Source organism: Haliotis cracherodii, unplaced genomic scaffold, assembly GCF_022045235.1.
Source record: "Haliotis cracherodii isolate W230 unplaced genomic scaffold, xgHalCrac1.p SCAF_15, whole genome shotgun sequence".
In the NCBI taxonomy this organism is placed as follows: Eukaryota; Metazoa; Mollusca; class Gastropoda; order Lepetellida; family Haliotidae; genus Haliotis; species Haliotis cracherodii.
Window position 1 is genome coordinate 27,666,716 of NW_027266270.1, and position 19,697 is coordinate 27,686,412.

The 19,697-nt window shown below is 39.9% G+C and overlaps 1 protein-coding gene across 1 annotated transcript; it reads right to left on the reverse strand.

Moving 5' to 3' along the window:
• Positions 1 to 687: 687 nt before the first annotated feature.
• Positions 688 to 14,019, reverse strand: LOC139462016 (uncharacterized). The gene is made up of 8 exons (XM_071243513.1): positions 13,907 to 14,019; positions 9,831 to 9,955; positions 7,404 to 7,894; positions 6,657 to 6,710; positions 6,127 to 6,265; positions 5,379 to 5,494; positions 1,537 to 1,615; positions 688 to 1,010 (listed from the first exon to the last, which is right to left on the reverse strand). Exons 1-8 carry the CDS (start codon positions 14,017 to 14,019, stop codon positions 688 to 690), a joined length of 1,440 nt encoding a protein of 479 aa, XP_071099614.1.
• Between the last annotated feature and the right edge of the window lie 5,678 nt (positions 14,020 to 19,697).

Here is a 19,697-nt window from a genome sequence, read left to right on the forward strand (position 1 = left end):
GTGTAATCAAGCCTCGATGTCTTATTTTTTTTTACATTCAAGGAATGGGTAATTAGACAACATCACAGCTATAGGAAATAATTTTGTTACTTGCTTTCTATCACGATTACTTGACATTTTAATGTCATTTTTATGGTTCAGTCAGTTATGTTCTATGGTCTTAATTTAATTTCAAGTTCGTATTTTTCCTCGACATTTCTTTCAACGAAGGTAGGGATTTATTCGCCCGTCTGTCCATTCAGAATCATATCCACTTTATTCATAAAAAAAGCGAACTAAAAAAAAACATATAAAAGTTTCATCACCTGAAACAGACGGCAACTGGAGTATATCATTAAAGTGGACTCTCGTTGCGATAATCTCAAACAACGTATTGATTAAAAATCAATGCATATGTTTAGCCAGTAATCACCCTCAAAGTAAAGTGTTTAGCAAGGGTTCACTGTGTACAATGCCATACATTTTGTTTGATCTTTTCCTATTGATAGGCACTGTCGGTTGCATATGCTGGCTATTTTAACGTATAAGTATATACGTTGTCCTTGCCCTTGCTCAAAACACCAATCTATCACCACCGTCTACAGTAAATACTCCATTACTGAACCTGTAAACAGAATGAAATAAGATCCACTTCATTCAGTATCAGGAGTCTTAGTGGCAAAATGCCACCTGAGTAAAAATAAATCCTCACAATTTAGTGTTCAGGGCGACTTCGTCGTAAGTCGGAGGCATTGGGTCATCGTTGTCAAACACGGGGTTGTCAAGGCCGCAGGGTTCAGTTCCGGCGCTTGGATTCATATTAAAGGAAAGGTCACTTCCTATGCTGCCAATACTGCCATTAGAGACTGTATGGATGACGGGCGTACGGCCACTTTGCCGGGAACTGTCGAGTGAGTTGTCGTCATCCGAGTCTTCCAAAGCGAGACTTGGGTGGTTTCCAAGCGCACTGGAAAGGGCGATGGCAGCAAAGCTTTCAAGACCCGGATATAGACTGCTTCTTCGGCGTTTGCCTATAACGAGAACACATGTGTTCAGATTTTGATAGTATGTCACGGTAAAAACATTTTCAATAATCCACATAATGGCAGTGTTAATGGGGGGTTTGCATTCGTGCACCCACCGTCTGAATCCATGTATGGCGGATGCAGTTTTTAGAAAAGGAAGGTTGCGTTTTAATTGTGGTTTTGCAATTTCCCCTTTGTCGCTTTATTTATAGTTATAGTTTTGTGAAAAGTGTACGTCTGTTATACCCGATCACATTTATTGCTTGAAAATGCGGGGTTTAGTATGTTATCGAAAAGAGGGCGGTGGTGCTCCAGGTTCACATATGTTATGACAATTGTTATATAGATGACTTGTTAATCGTCAACATTTGCATCATTCCGTAACCCCAAAAGGCCCATCCCGAAATGTCACGATTGTTCACGAACGCTCTACAAACTAACAACATACCCAAACCAGGAACGTCTATTCCAACGCCATCAGTATTGACATTGAACTGAACTTTACTTAAGCGTTACTGTAATGTGACCATACCTCCTGGTCCGCAGAGATTGATTTCGCTTTCGGTTGCACCATGCTTCCGACAGAGACCTTGGAGCTGTTTCAGTTCAATCTGTAGAAAATAATCGTTGTCAATGTATCAGCAAAACGTCCACTGCCAAGGCTGTCATGGGAGTTAACCCATCAAGGGGGAAAACGCATCAAGTAATATATCATGCAACTGCCTATCCGTTAACGAATATATATTCGTGTCGTGACAATGGTCGATATATATAAATGAAACATATATTGTTAAGAAATTCCAAAGAACAAACTATAATCAAATTAGGAATTTTTGTTTGATTGATTTCTCGATATTTGACCTTGACCTTCACTCATCTAACATGCTCATCGAACACCAGGTGCATTCACTGCACATGCGCAGTGATTCGGTGAATGTTAGTACAGTTTCTCACAGCGTGTCAGCTCAAGGTCGGATGCAAGTACAAAGTAAATCTAACGTTTTCTAATTCGTTGAAACCAAAGATCACAGCTTCGACCTCAAGATCGGATTCGATCAGGTCCTGCTTTGACCAGCGGATGCAGCACTCCACTCCGAATTGTGTTGCCCGAACCACCCGTACCCGTTATCGTTTACAGCGATAAGTATAGGAATACGCTATGTCAGCGACGCAAATAGTTTGGTTGGGAATTATATCTAAAACACGAGACATCACTTTCGTCAGGAAATGTTTTTTAACATGTAGAAAACGTTGTACACAGCTGATGACATTGTCAACCACCAATGCCGAAACATACAGTAAACATCGCATTCATTACATTGTGGAATTTTCGTAAATGATAAAATGCTAACGCAGGCATAGTTGCGCCGCCGTAATTCTACGTAAAGCTACATACTATAAGCCAGTTATAAATGAAGGTAGATTAACCTTTTGACTTACTAAGCCATTACATCTTTGTACTTTAGACGGCTCTTTACACAGAAGGAAACGCATCATAATATATTGTCACTAAATATTAATCACACGCCTTAGGGGTCTAGGTCACACATCTGTTGTTATTTAGAGCATAATTATATATGAAGCCCATGAATATATATTGCTAACTAAATGCGAGGGATGAACTCGTAACTGTACGATATATGTAATTTCATTTGAAATATATCTATATTATCATATAATGGGTAGGTTTCTCGGCAGGATAAAGCCTACGGATAAAAACGATATCCGTTTGGGTATAGAGATGCAAATATCAAAGGTCAAGTAGGGACGACTTTCAGTGTTTATAAACAAACACGGAGTCGCCCTTGTCATTCGGCAATCGAGTCAGAATTAACCATCGCGAATCTGGATAAACTACAGAGATAAATGCTATCAGTATCAAAAGAACAGTCTAATATACTTAAAATCAGTATCTAACTGTGACGTCGCTAAGGCATTTTATATGTTTTGGCAACTTTGGAGATATAAATTTCGAAACAATTTTGCGAGGGCACTAGACCTAGCCAAGCGGGATCAGTAGTCATACCTGTGCTTGTAGACCTCTGCGGCTTGAAACTTTTTCCACAGATTAAAATAGTTGGATTTGGCCGAAATATGTTTGAATTGTTAGATTGTTTCGTTCTGTCGCTATGTGTACATCCGATTGCACCTCTTAACGTTATATCAGGACAGACCAATCTCATTAAAATCAGACCTTAGTTCTCGCTACCGCTAAACAAAGATCTGAAGACATCCCATTAGGGGTCACGTCAGACCGACCTTTCAACCGACCAATCAGTGCGTCGCTTACCAGATTATGAAAGTGACAGTCGGAATTTGATTTCTAATCATACAACCTCGAAAACTTTAACATGGGGTATACCGAACGATAGTTACGGGTTTAACGACTGATTCCTTACAATCTAGACCATCTATTAGCCATTCCAGAATGTTTTTTGGTTCAGGTTTCAAATTTTTAATCGGAATTTGTCAAAATATGTTTCGAAGCGAAGTCGCCAATTTGAAAATAGTGCCGTAAAGCACGAGAAAGCTGCCTTCTGATTGGTCATTCCATTGGTCGGTCAAAGTTCGCGCAAGGTCGGTCTGACGTGACCCGTAATGGGATGTCCTCAGATCTTTGTTCAGCGGTAGCGAGAACTAAGATCTGATTTTAATGAGATTGAGTACAGACCGACTGTCAACACCGTCTGAACGTGGCCGTGACGTCCCATAGACTAGGGTTAGAGTAGCTTCCCTTTGACAAAGCACAGTTACTCTAGCGGACAGACCGATGGATTGCCGCGAAATGCAAGTAAAAACAGTTGTTGTTTTGCGTATATGTTGCTTCGCCACTGTATAAGAAAACAGATTGCAGTTGGAACGATATTGGCTACTGTCACTGTCCAACTGACACATCACTTACCCTGTGACGTAATAAATATTAATGCGCGCATTCGAGGAAAACTCGCGATGTTTAGGTAATGTTTTTGAGAGAGGGAAAGCGATTTTCAAGCACAGAATTATAGAATGACATCACATGATAAAGAGGTTATCACGCTTGTGTGTTTGGGGATGCGTTAGGAATAAACATTGAATTTAGCGAGCCTTGTGTTTAGAGATGGTAAATGTCCTGCATTAGGAATAAACATTGTATTTAGCGAGCCTTGGCGAGCTAAATACATAGTGTTTATTCCTAATGCAGGTTATTTACCATCCCCAAACACACTCGCGTGATAACCTCTATTTATCTTTTATCATAGCACAACTGGCTTCCACGGGACATATGGCTTGGGTAAGGTCAAATGAAATGAAAATGCATTACAATGCTTTGCAGGTCATTGTGTGGTCATCAGCTACCATGACGTCACAATCATATGAAATCACTGATCTTTTATACTGAAGACACTGGTTATTGCTGTGTATAAACTGAAAACGTTGGAAGAAAGATTTGGGATGACAAGTAGAATCTCACCCGTGTGTCTTCCAAGCTCAAATATGCCAAGACTCGCTGGTAAAAGTGCAAAAACATATTTTATCATCTCGTCTTGCTATATTTGATCTCCCAGACACTCGTGGGATATTCTCTATTTATTAAGTAACACTAAGTTATTTTTTATTTAGGTTATTTTGTTTGATCCTAATATGATCAAATGAAGACAAAATGAATATTGATATGTTCTAAAAGTAAGTGTCATTTCCTTTTTACATTTAGAAGGTAATTTTTTTGCGTTTTTATCATCATCAAAGACCTATAATTAAGCATTTATAGTTCGACTGCTTGTATGGGTGATGAGTGTAAAATCGATGCAGCACATGTTCATTATTGTGAAAGTACTACGGGTTTAAGATGGAAAAGTAAAAAAACAACACTATTGTAATAAATCAAATTCTTCTTCTCCTGAATATATATCCAGCATTCAGTTTTAAAGGAAGTACATTGTCATTTTCCTCATCTATAAAGATATATGTTTGCAATGTTGAAGGATATATTGCACAAAGAAAAAATCATTTGATAGAAAATAGAAGAAAAATCATAATATTTAATACCTCTTAATGAGTTAATATTTTTCATTTTATTTTCCTTTCTCGTTAACATTCGGTTGGCCTAGTCTTAGCTTCCCCATTGCTTCCGCAGTTGAACACTCTAGGCGTGCAAGAAACCTATGATCGTTGGTTCCATTTCCAGGTACACCTTGGTGATGTTTCTAGTGTTTTCAGCAACATTCCCTTGCTCGCGGGTTTCTCCGAATTGGTAACTATAAATGCTTGCATCACTTTTTGTCCCACATCATGCTGACACGCCTGTTCAAAGGGACATTAAACCAAACTCGCTAACCATATGATTTTGTGATCACCGCTGTCGTAATACTACATCATCATAATGTTGGTGCGTACCTTGTATGATGAAGACTTGTCGTTAAGATCCTTTGATTTCTTGACGGACAGTCTCAACCTCTGTTTGACGATCTTGAGCTGCACGTGGTCTTTCTCCTGGATGACCAACACAAAGCCTGCGGACACACACGTTCATGGCGTTAGTCAAAGGAATTGTATTTCAAATCCAGCGGGACGGTGGTAAAAAAATAATATAATGATTAACCTACAGAGTGACCTCTACTTGGTGGTGGGTCGGTATTGCACAGAGTAACCTGCCTTCCACATCCATATATTTTGGAGATTCAACGCTTAAATGGTTCGAATCCGGGATTCTCCCAGCTTATGATTATGGTTTTCCAACACCATGCTCGTGGATTTAACCAAAGTTTCTTTTTGTTTGTCTTCTGTTTAACGCCGCACTCAGCAATATTCTAGCTACATGACGGTCTGTAAATAATCGAGTCTGGACCATGATTGTGACGTCTGGACCTGACAATCCAGTGATTGACATCATGAGCATCCTTCCACGCATTTGGGATGATGACATGTATCCTGAAGAGCCTGACCACCCGATCCCGTTATTCGCTTCTTACGACAAGCATAGTCGCGGATTTAACCCAAGTGTTAGTTTGGGCTTTGCGCCTTCTTTTAACCAACACACTGTGTTATAATTGAAATATTATTCAAAACCGTATTCCTCATTTACTTACGAACATTAAACTTGACCAAACTCATTGTTCATTTAGAAACTAGTAAAGGATCTTACTGTTTACTATCCTGACAACTCTCCAGGGAAGGATGAAGATGAGAATTGTAGCAGCTTCAGTGCCCGGATGTGCCCAGATACCTTCGTAGAAGGCGACGTCAAGACACCAGGACACCGTGACGACAAACACGTCGAAGCACTGTCGTTAAAAAACGGAAATAATGAGCTCGCTGTATTGTGTAAAAGATTTAATCTTATCTTTCTTTGGCATAAGCTGTATAAGAATGTAATGTGTAAAGTCGTTTTATAACTGGAACAACGCTCACATTCACTCATTCAATGAGTGCGAATTGAAAGGAGACTACGCATGTCTTCCTGCAGCTAATGTCCATTCAGGTTTTGGATATTTTAATTAGTGCTATCTTTGAAACGAGGCATTCCCTCTTCGTGAAAAACGTCATCATTTATTGCTGGATATTCACGAAACAATGTCAGTTAGGAGATAAATAAAGTGGTCTTTGAATGTTATGATCAAAGTTACTTTGACTGCCAATTTGACAATTTAGTCAACGATGGCCATTATCACTTACCTCTAGTTTGTGATGCAATATTTTCCTTCCCATAGCAAAGGACTTCAATAAAGTCTGCAATGAAAACATGCTGAGATTGAAGTAAATATAAAAAGTCAATACCAGAGACTAACCAGTCTCGAAAATCAACTTGGCGTAAAAGGAAACATAGCGATAAAGACAAGCATGACGGAACGATCTATGTTGAACATCAATTGAAACCTCGGTACTCCCGACCCCGTTAGTAGGGAACCCCTTCTTCCAGAGGATAACTGTTGGGAAGAAATATATACAATAAAAGCCCGTAAATCCGGACGGTACCGTTCCCTGAAATTTCGTCTGGATTAAGAAATTTACGGGTTAAAGAGATATTTGTACGGGTCATGTCACTTGTATACATGTCGCCGCACTCCAAGCAGCCATCGTCCGGATTAACGGGTTTCGGGACCAACGCGGTTTCACTGTACCCAATGTTCCTTTATCAAGAAATTAAGTAATCCGGACAATTTCACTGGCGGTATCGTCCGATGTCATTGTATGTCCTCGCCTACCTTTCAAGTAGAGATATTTTATTACACCTGCGTGACCGGAAACGCGGTGGTTCGAACCCCTGGCTGTGTCATACCGAGACACGTTAAAAGATGGTACTTCTTCTTTCCTTGCCTGGTGCTCGTCGTTAAAGGGATAAAACAAAGACTGCTCTCCGGGCAGACGCTCTATCCACTACACCTCATATAGGATACAAAAAAAAGATATATAAAAACTTACCTCCAACAGTAGCATCGAGAGAATAGCCATACTCCCCAGATGAAAGGCGTGTGTGAGTTCATGCAGCAACGAATGGCCATGTCCGTCATCTTCCTCAGAACCTTCTGCGGCTCTTTTAGCGCGTCTGTGTATTACTCCTGATTTCATAAACGGATTAGCGAGGTTCACCTTAAGCGGCTCACCGGAAGCATTTTGTTGCGGGGCTGTACCGGAAGCGGTAGTGGTCGTATGTCCCGGTACTGTGGTTGTTGAGACAATAGGTAATCCTCTCGCCCCATTAGTCAGTGGACCGCTTGGGGCCGAAGTGTCCATGAAATGCGTGAATGGAGCCGTATGGACATCATGGCCACCCTCGTTACCATAGTTACTTAGTTTTTCATAAATCTTTTCCAAATTTAAATGTTCAGGATTGGTTCCGTTTAAGAGGGGAACCTGTTTCACTAACACAACGGTGAGATCCGCGTCCAGAACTTGCCAGTGGTGCAAGTCCTCTGAAACAACAATATATTGTGTTAGTGACTTCTTCATTTTGGCTTTAAGTAGCCCTGTTTCGTCCGGGCCAGTGGGATAGCCTAGTGGTTAAAAAATTCACTCGTCACACCGAAGGCTTGGGTTCGACATCCCACAAGGCTACAATGTGTGAAGCCCATTTCTGGTGTTCCCCGCCGTGATATTGCTGGGATATTGCCGGCATAAAACCCAACTCACTCATTCACACTGTTTTGTCCACAACACAACATGATTAAGTAATGGATCCATGAGTGCAAAAGTGCACCACGGCTGAGCAATGGTAAGAATGTAGTGACAAGCTAGAATGTTATTACTCAACACCAAGAAACGTTTATAAAACATTTCCAGCGTAAACTACCTTGGCATAAAGCATATTATATGTAAATATTTCTGGAAATTTCAGAGATAAACTATAAAATATCTCCCTCTCTTATGTTACAGGAATTTTCTTTACAAAGAAGTATTGACGGTTTTAAAAAAGATAAATATACCATCAACTACTATTCGGCACCTGATATGAGTAAATGTGTTCAACTTTCCTGCATGGGAAATGTTAGATCAAAGGGAGCCATCGAGCAATACCGAAAGACTACAGATCTAAAGTAACACTTGACCTAAAGACGTCACTGTTTGGATCTGCACACGACGCAATGGTTTTAGTTATTAGAGATGGTCCGTATGTATAAGGCCCACTGACGCTACACCAACATAATAATGTTTATGTGTTAAGCAACGCTTTGAATGAGTGCTCTATGGAGACCTTTTTAAGCTCTCTCACTCACACACTTTCTCACTCACTCACTCTCTCCGATCAGTAAGTGGGCAAACATCGAGCCGGGCCTTATTCAACAAAGCGATCTTAACACGAGTGAGTGAGTGAGTGAGTGAGTGAGTGAGTGAGTGAGTGAGTGAGTATGGTTTTACGCCGCTTTTAGCACTATTCCAGCAATATCACGGCGGGGGACACCAGAAATGGGCTTCACACATTGTACCCATGTCGGGAATCGAACCCGGGTCTTCGGCGTGACGAGCGAACGCTTTAACCACTAGGCTACCCGACCGCCCGTATCTTAGCACTAAGACAACTCCCATACTGTGATATAGACGGAGGTCATCTGTGACGGGTCAGGCTTTTTAGCATGTCCAACTCACAAGTATGTCATGCCCTGTCTTGTTGTGTCATGTCCTGTCATGTACACATACGCCGCTGGACATAAAACCTGTAATATCGCTGACCACAGCTTAGAGTATCACTCATTTACTCACTGACATGTATGGAGGTTGTCCCTGTCACTGTTTTATGGACTGTTTGCACAGGCTGTACGTTCGTGTGTTGCTCTACATTACAGCGTGTGGGGAGAATGGGATTGTCACATTTGTACATGGACTACGTGTTCTATTATGCCCCGTCAGATGATATATTGTCTGATAAGAAAAAACCCAACATAAATAACCCCCAAAATAATTGATTCAGGTTTTAGGCATTGGTGAAAAGCAACGAACACGGGCATTGTGTTGACACCATCGCTATCTGGGATTCAAATTCGCGATCACATGAGGGAAACACCAATGCACAGCTATTTGTGGCGTCTGGACTGCTTTTTCAACCTGTCGACTTAATCACTTACTATGCTACTCATCATTTGATAATTAGAGTGAGTGAATTTGGCTTACCGCCGCAAGTTGAATAATATTTCAGTTATATCACTTGTCAGCATGATGTGGGAGGAAACCCCAAAGTGATGCAGGTCTTAGACGAATATCACTAAGGGGAAACCCATGATTTAGGATATGATGATGCTGACAAAACCAAGTAACAATCGCGGCGGATCTGGGATTCGAACCAACAACTGGTTGCTGGTACGCCTAAGGGACGCAACTCTGCATAGCGAATTGCTCCGCCTAAATTTGATTTACCTTTCATAATTAGAATATCACAGATGATTTGGCCAATGACACATGCTGCATCGAGGGCTGCCAGGGAGCACACCAGTATCAAACACACATGTGTGTGGAGGTAGGTGGATAGTCTTTTCCTTGCTCTGAAAACAAGAGAAGGTTTAGATGAAACAGGTTCATATCTTGGCAACCTACGACGATTGCCTTTCCTAGTCCTTGAGGGAGGACTCTCATTTAGTGTTATCGAGCACTTCATCTCGTCATCTGTGGGCAATCTGATTGTAGAGTCCAGTTATAATATCAAATCTCTAAAAAGAAAAATATTGTCGTTTGAACTGCTCGGAAACACACCTTTGAAAGAGTGGTCAGTTTGAGGCTGAAACAAATGGCCAAAACATTAATAGGCCTAAACAAGCAGGGGTCCAGTTTTCGTGATTAGAAAGCGACACAATGTCACACAATGCGGTCACGTTCCAAGCTTAGGAGACGCATCGTGTCTGATCTGAGCAAATACAAAGATTTCAAATCCTTTTCACTGAACACTATTTTTTCCATCTCAAGAATAACGTATTTAATGATGTTTGCTAAGAGAGTCACATATATGATTTAACAAGAGCTATGTTTATTTCAACTCAAGAAGTTGGGGACATCTTATGTAAATACATTACGTATGAGGTGTTTTCTTGGCATTGAGTACCAGCAGCTGTTTGCTGAACACACACCGCAAATGAAACGTGTTGACCAACAAATCTAGACAAACACAGCGTTGACTGTGAAGACATGATTAGGGCAGTGCACTCCTGACAAATATGCATAGATGTTTATTGAGAGACCACAAACATGTTAAATGTGTTTCTTTTGTATTACATTCATTTTAAACACTGCCACTCCGAAGATAATTGGAGAAAAGATTTACTGACTTCGGAAAGTTCGTAAGGATAATGAATTTGGATCGTATAAAAGCTCCTGATAATATTCTTAAATTAAAAGTGCAATGAAAATGCTTGTTGCATGTTATCAACAGCTTAGACACTTGAGCATACATACAACACTTCACTGATTTAGTAGGGACGTCATCATTACCAATACAGCCAGAGGGCATTGCTGTTTACTAAACGTATATCCCATGACGGCAAGTATAATGATATATTGACTACTTGTAGGCCCTATGCCACTTTACAACGTTCCGTCGTATTATAAATCAATGGTGCTGATCCGCAAGTGAAATGTTATATGACTGTTGATTTACTTTTTCAAGCTGAAATTGTCAAGTGTTTTTGACGAGGAGACACGTTAAGAAACGTGGTCTTTGTGAGTGCCTGAGTAACTTTAACGTCATTTGAATCATGTCACGACACTGATTGTAACATAGGACCTGTCGGTGTCGTTGATTTTATTAATAAAAGCGACAAAACCCTTTTCATAATCATAGCAAATCTCCATTGTACGATTTTAACTATATCATATGTATTTGTTTATGAATCACTATTAAATAAATATATATAACAAAGGACAAATTGTTTTTTTTTTATGTGACGAACAAAATTGAAAATCAATGTAATTAACATACGGAGCTATTTGAGGCTCGATTACTTTGAAACACAACATCTTTATGCGATTTATTGCTACCCTTAATACTTTAACCGTTCGAATTTGATTTTCCCATAATATGCATTCGATGAATATATACTACTCAACTTGTGACAGGGATAGCAATTTATGTTATTTTATTTAAATAATAAACACTTGACATATTATGCGAATCAGTTTTGCGTAATATGGAAATATCTAAATATCCCCAGCAGAAATTGAGTAGTATATAACGGTGTTTTTCATAACTTGAAATAGACAGTTATTCATGAATAACAGCGTTCAAAACATGCAGTGAAAGTGACTATAGAATTGTATACAAAGCAATCTATGGTATGCCATAAAGTCGTTCATCACATCCGTCAATCCACGTGAGATCCGACCTTCACCTTCCCTGTCACAGGGTGCACTACCCTCTGACCTAAAGAGAATGACGTCTATTGTATGGGTGTCTCGTGACCTTGCGCCCATATCGGCCATGTTGGCGTTCAGCTAAACGTGTTGTTTTCTGACATTCGATCCGGGCAAGTGACATGTGGCTGACACACAGCATAAAAATGTTGACATATTGACCACAAGGCCTCAAGAAACGACTAACTCGTTTCACTTAGTTTTAAGAACAATTCCCCGTGTTTCTACTGTTTCTGTAGTAGTAATTTATTCCACTATAAATGTCAGACATATATGTCATTGTTTTAAAAAATATAGCAACTTCAAAGCTCAATACATAGCATATTCAGTCGCACATCCATGTACACCTCTATGTATAATTATTCAATTTTGTTGTGGGATTACAGTTTAATTTTACAGTATGAAAATTAAATCTATCAGAATAATAAAAATGCTTTTGGCATAAAACACGATATATACTACGCAAAAACAGTAAAAGAATCCCGATTCTTTCATATTACTATAGGTAATCTATCATGGTATTACTTAAAATAAAATGAAAGAAACGAGTGTGTTTTTAACTTCTATTAAGTGGTATATTTATGGAACAATTAAATACTGACAATTTATTCAAAATTATGCTTACTGTATATGGTTCTGTTAAAAATTGTACCAAAGACCACGTGTGAGATAACTGTAAAATAACATGTATAACTGGCGCCATGGACTGTCTTCAGAGTAGATACTAGTAGCTTTCGTAGATGTAAAGTATTGACTATATTCTTCATATACAAATCAAAGTTACCAATATGTCGATAAAACCATGTTCTCCACATAAGACAATGACAGTATTGATCAATGATTTAATGGGTGAATAACCATTCCTGATGTCAGCTGCCCATCAAACAAGTGACCGCAACGAATATAGCAGCATCCGTTAACTATCAAAACGTGCCACCGAACAAAAACACACACATCTAAATTAAACGCGGGCCTTAATCCCAAGATGTATACAACGAAACCATAACACCCTTCCATACAATACCAACAGAGACTGTTAATCAGTGGCTTAGTTAAGCTCAAGACGACCGAGAAGGTCACGGAGAAATACTTACCTGTTCGCATAGCATTCATGTTTAACTTCCGGCGGGCTATCTTAATTTACTTCATTGATGGAGATGAAGCATGCACTCAGCAGCTTTATCGGATGGTATTTTGAATTCTAACACAAAAAATACATTTCAAACGACTTAAGCTTAAGGAGTATATATATATATAAGTAACAATGCTGCGTATATTAGCTTACACGTGGGTGGGGCTAACAGCATGTGACACAAATAGAACATGCTGTATTATTTATAAAACCGTATGACCTTGAAAAATTAAAACCGGTATTAAACTTACTTTTTATTATTTAGATACATCCAAAACGCTTTGCAATGTTGTCGTGAGAGCTTTGAGACTTCTAATATGAATAGTAACAGGCTTTGCAAGCCTAAGCAATTATAAGGCCTGTCATCTTTGTTTGTAGGGTAAGTTGAATTAAACACTGTATCTCCAACATGTTACACTTTCAACACACTCGCGAAATACATAATAGGATCACGAGTAAAAGGTTGACAATTGAACCACCGCAGGAGTTGAACATTTAATTTCATGACGTTTTATTTTTTTATTACATTTTAAAGTTGAATCAACTTTATTTGAATGTGTCACTCCACCCTGTTGCGTTCGCTCATCACGCCGAAGATCCGGGTTTGATTCCCGACATGGGTACAATGTGTGAAGGCCATTTCTGGTGTCCCCCGGCGTGATATTGCTTGAATATTGCCAAAAGCGGCGTTAAAACATACTCACTCACCCTGTTAGAAATTAAAACCCATTACAAAACTTTTGAATCATTGTTTGTTGTTTAACGCCGTTTAACAACAGTCCAGTTATATGACGTCAGCCTGTAAATAACACTGTCTTGACCAGACAAACTAGCGATTGATATAATAAGTTTTGTATTAAATGAACATTTAATAAAGATTAAAAGAAGCAGATTTAAAAGCGGCACCACACATATGTTATAAAGTCTATAAATGGATACAGTGACAGGACTTGTTTGTTACCTTTTCACCAACGTAACCTTTTGAGGCACCGTTACTGGCTGTTGGCTGTCATTTTGAGGACGACACCGAAGCTGTCTCTTACCTTTTGCCTTATTCTTTACATAAAGTGCCATGGACACTGATCATTGAACATTGCCAACTGTAACTGACACTTTACTTTTATATACCTAAGTAAATAAAAATAATGCGGCTTATGTAACACATTCATCCTTTTTATAGCTGGGATAGGCATATTCAGTACATTTAGTTCATCAAAGAGAACGTATGCACACTAGCTTTGTGTAGAAGCTAGCCGCGATAACTTGTGCATGATTCGAGCATCTGCTGATGCAAATGTACGTTAGTTGAACATGCAGATATGAAATGAAAGTGATTACTGATGCAATCAACACACGAAGGACAAACACGTGTTTGTATTGTTTCGATTATTACATAAACATCTGATATGTGATATTTTTCATATGAATGTATGATGTAGCCGTTCTGAACTATCAACACGTTTAGGTGTCGTCACTGGACATTTTTTCATAAACATAGTCTGTATCTTAGGAAATGAACTATGGTTTTCACGTCAAGGTCCAGTCAGATAATCAAGCATCACGTCAGTACGGGATCCCATGACCTAAGTCACCGAGTTTGATTTATTGTTTTTCAACGTCTTCAGTGATATGTTAACGTTTCATCTTTTTTACTTAACGTTGTTGTGTTTGAGGATGTATCCTGACTGCATGTTGTTTTCTTCACGGGTTCGCCATTGAAGGATACAGATGTACTTGTCAGTAAGCAGAAGGTACTTACGGAATGGATGTATCTAATTGATGGATTAAAGCCATGCTTTCTTTTAGGGGAAATATGAATGTAACATCAATTAAAGCCTATGTTTTTGTATAATTAAAGATCATATGCACGTCATAGTCTTAGGTATTTGTGAAGGAAATATTTCAATTATGACAAGATTATGATTTTATTAATAAGGAAACATGAAATGCTACGCTCCAATAAATTGCTCTACATCAAGGAACGTGAAGTATGTGTGTGACATATTAAAAGGTCAAACAGGTATATATATCAACTGATATACAGTAAACTACGGTTATAACAAACACAAAGGGACCACTAATTTTAATTCGTTGTAACCGTAGTTCGCTATAAGCAAATGTACGGAATATATACAGCAAATAGACAGGACCAAAACAAATAGTTCGTTATATCAGTCAGTTCGTTATAAGCATGTTCGTTATAACCGAACTTTACTGTAAGATACCTAAAAAGCATCGGATTCCATTATTTTACAAAAGCCGTATTATCGCATAAAACGTTACCGTAAGAGAATAATCAGTCTCGATTATCTGCCGACACAGATTCCACTGGGCGTAAAATGCGAAATAGCGATGGCCATTATATGGATGGATCACTGAAAATCAATGATGACACCAGGTGTTTGCGAAAAGGGTAAAGCATACCTACTACTCATATTAGATAAAATCATACAATGTAGGTAATGTTTCTTTCTAAACATCAGTGCAAAGCATATTACAAACATAATTAAAGTTGAAATTCAAATTCACACGCATGAATAAAGGTGACACACGCGAAAAAAGGAAAGAAAGGTACTGATATATAAACTACTCCTCGAAACAATTATAAAATGATGACATCAGGTGTTAGCGAATCGACTGTCCTGTACTACCGGTGACACCAGGCAGTGCAATATCTAGGTTCAAAATGCACTACATATGTACAATATATATGCACAATAAATATATTCCTTTCTCTGAGTTACAGCACTGACATGTACAAGGCATGGTGGGTGGCATAACTGAAGAAAGGTGAGAAAATAACTTACATAGATACGGAATGTCTAAAGGGAACCGTAAGTTAAGCTCCAAAATCAAATGTCATAGGTTAACTTCATGAGAAAGTTCAGTTTCTAGCACACAAACTGACCCTGTTTCCCTCTGAAGAATCCGTCTATCCTTGCGACATTCTCTGTATTAACACGACCATTCTCTGTATTAACGCGGGCTATGCTCTCCCCACGTAATTTTGTTGCTTATTTTGACGTCATCCATTGATGAGCTTATGCATTCGTGTCACAGGTAATTAAATCTTTCTGTACTTAAGTCTACTACTTAGGGCATCTGTTTAAGTGATCGCTAATGCTATATCCCCTGCTTCATTTCCATTCAGCGTTGGTTCGTGTCATTGTTGACTTAGACGTTGCACACCCATTTTATGTTACTTTTAACAGTTTTGACAGAGAAATCTATACACATTCAATATATCAAGGACAGCATAACTAATATAACTAACATATAACTAACACACACAAACGCGCGCACACACACACACACACACACACACACACACACACACACACACACACACACACACACACACACACACACACATAACGCAACACTTTCCCCTGAGACATCATGTGTTAAGATACTGATAATTTAAATATGATTACAAAAATGAAATATCAGCGCTTTAATAATTTCGTCATATGAGATACAGTTCACAGTACCTTCTTAAACGTTCTACATCATTACGTGTTACGATACTCACCCAATATCGCTAAGTATGTTTTTCATGATTTTAAATATGACAATGAAATTGACACAATAGCGTTATTAATAATTTCGTCCCATGAGGTCTAGTTCACAGTACCTTCTGATTAACGGCTTCGGTTGAGGGTCGAAGAAGTCTTGCACTTTGGACGGATCCCTGGATTTTTGATCACTTATTCTCACTTCACCGGTTTTAGAGTATCGTCCCATCTTTACTCACTGTCTACTCGCAAATGGCACAATCACTTTGTCAGGGTACTATCAAGATGCCAATAAATCAGCCATATCACCATTAATCCATCTATTTGCTTAAACACTTGGAAATGTCGAGTTTTTGCAATGGTCTATAACTCCTGATAGGTCAAAACGTAAATATAATAACTGGCCTTAACGTTACCAAACACACGACAAACAGCAAGTTTGCATCCAACGCGGTTAAGGAACACAATTGACACACGCTCTCGAATTTGATCCATTTTGTTTCTTTAAAAAGGTTCTCAGCACGAGGTGTCCTATTTTTGGAGAAATCACAGGCACCATGCTTGCATTTTAGGAGGCACCGATGTTTAAAAATAACATACTACAACTAAAACTGGTTCAAAACGCCCAGCAACCAATCACTACTACAATGGGTGTCGCTCAGAGAGCCGGTTTCTTCATTCAGTATCCAACAGGTTCTGTCCTGTAGAGTCAGCTGAAGCATCTGCGAGGAGCACAAGCCACAAAATCCAGCCACACCAAAACACACAAATTCACCAGTCATATAAATCCATATTCATCAGATTCCGTCCTGCGTAAAACATTGGGTTACTTGTCAGTTGTGAAAAAACAACCTCGCTTCGTGTTGTTTTACATTGATGTATACGTGCAACCAAAACAAACTTTTACCTAACCATTTCACTTAATCCAAGTCCTGAACATGACCCCACGAAGGAAAATTTCTAAAAATCCGATTAAAGCAAGAAGCAGGTCCCAGTTGGACATGGCCCACCACTGCGCATAGTCACCTGTTTGACTGAGGCATATTTTTTTCGCCGGCAAAAGCTGTTTGAGAGCATCTCTAATGCGGGAAGCGGCGGGCCAGAACCCTACTCGCTATGCTGTCAATACCTGCCTTGTTTTCCGGCTGTTTACAAAACAATTATTGATAATTCATTGGTCGTTTTAGCTTTTTTAGCTTACATACGTGTGCCTTGATGCAGAAGTGTTCATCTTGTAAGCCATCCTATAAAAATGTTAATCGAATATCGGGACATACTTTTAATGCACAAGGGTTTAACTTCCAAGCCATCTTGTTTAAATGTTAATCGAATGCAGTGGCACACGTTTAATGCACAGGGGTTTAACTTCTGAGCCATCTTGTTTAAATGTTAATCGAATGGCATACGTCTAATGCACAATGATTTAACTTCAGAACCGTCTTGTTTCAATGTTAATCGAATGCAGTGACATACGTCTAATGCACAAGGATTTAACTTCTGAGCCATCTTGTTTAAATGTTAAACGAATGGCATACGTTTAATGCACAAGGGTTTAACTTCAGAACCGTCTTGTTTCAATGTTAATCGGATGCAGGGCATACGTCTAATGCACAAGGGTTTAACGTCAGAGACGTCTTGTTTAAATGTTAAACGAATGGCAAACGTTTAATGCACAAGGGTTTAACTTCTGAGCCATCTTGTTTAAATGTTGAACGAATGCAGGGCATACGTTTAATGCACAAGGGTTTAACTTCTGAGCCATCAAAAGTTAATCGAATATAGGGCTATATGTTTAATACTCAGATATCCCACAATAACACATACGGCATTGAACGTGATCAATATTTTTAACCTCGTCACCATCCTCAGCTGTGTCAACATATCGCTTATGCTGTTGAATGTTTGCGTGTGTTTGTAAGTTTCGCAAGCATATGGTATATGAGCGAGTGGCGGGTGTGGGTCGAGGAGTGAGTGAATGAGTGAGTGGCGGGTGTGATTGGTTGTTATGTAAGAGTGAGTGAGTGAGTTGGGTTTAACGCCGCTTTTAACAGTTTTCCAGTTATATCTCGGCGTGTCAGCTTAATGTGGGAGGAAAGCCCGAAGTGATGCAGGCCTCAGACGTTTACCACTTCGGTGAAACCCACGAGCATGGGTATGGTGCTGACAAACCTAGAAACATAATCGGGGCGAAACGAGATTCGAAACCACAATCATAGGTTTCTGGCGTGCCTAAGGGACGCAACTGTGCACAGCGAATCGCGGCGCCTTAGACGACTGGGCCACCCATGCCCCCGGGCGTTATGTAGTTGAGGCGTGAGTAAGTGTGTAATTGAGTGAGTGGCGGGTGTGGATGATTCTTATGTGGGTGGAGGGGTGAGTAAGTGGTTGGTATGGGTGAGACTTATGTAGGTGGTGGAGGAGTGAGTGAGTGGTGGAAATGGGTGAGACTTATGTGAGTGGATGGGTGAGTGAGTGGTGGGTATGGGTGAGACTTATGTGGGTGGAGGGGCGAGTGAGTGGTGGGTATGGGTGAGACGTATGTAGGTGGAGGAGTGAGTGAGTGAGTGGTGTGTATGGGTGAGACTTATGTGGATGGAGGGGTGAGTGAGTGGTGGGTATGGGTGAGACTTATATGAGTGGATGGGTGAGTGAATGGTGGTTATGGGTGAGACGTATGTGAGCGGATGGGTGAGTGAGTTGTGTGTATGGGTGAGACTTATGTGGGTGGAGGAGTGAGTGAGTGGTGGGTATGGGTGAGACTTATGTGAGTGGGTGGGTGAGTGAGTGGTGGGTATGGGTGAGACTTATGTGAGTGGAGGGGTGAGTGAGTGAGTGGTGGGTACTGTGAGACTTATGTGAGTGGATGGGTGAGTGAGTAGCGGGTGTGTGAGACTTATGTGGGTGGAGGGGTGAGTGAGTGGTGGGTATGGGTGAGACTTCTGTAGGTGGAGGAGTGAGTGAGTGGTGGGTATGGGTGAGACTTATGTAGGTGGAGGAGTGAGTGAGTGGTGTGTATGGGTGAGACTTATGTGAGTGGGTGGGTGAGTGAGTGGTGTGTATGGGTGAGACTTATGTGAGTGGGTGGGTGAGTGAGTGGTGGGTATGGGTGAGACTTATGTGAGTGGGTGGGTGAGTGAGTGGTGGGTATGGGTGAGACTTATGTGAGTGGAGGGGTGAGTGAGTGAGTGGTGGGTACTGTGAGACTTATGTGAGTGGATGGGTGAGTGAGTAGCGGGT

Excerpts from the sequence above, each read along its gene's own strand:
- LOC139462016 (XM_071243513.1), bottom strand. The coding sequence starts at position 14,019 with ATGGCACTTTATGTAAAGAATAAGGCAAAAGGTAAGAGACAGCTTCGG. Across the intron at positions 7,895-9,830 it reads TGATATTCTAATTATGAAAG|AGGACTTGCACCACTGGCAA; the intron begins GTAAATCAAATT and ends TTGTTGTTTCAG. Across the intron at positions 6,711-7,403 it reads TCTCGATGCTACTGTTGGAG|ACTTTATTGAAGTCCTTTGC; the intron begins GTAAGTTTTTAT and ends TTTTCATTGCAG.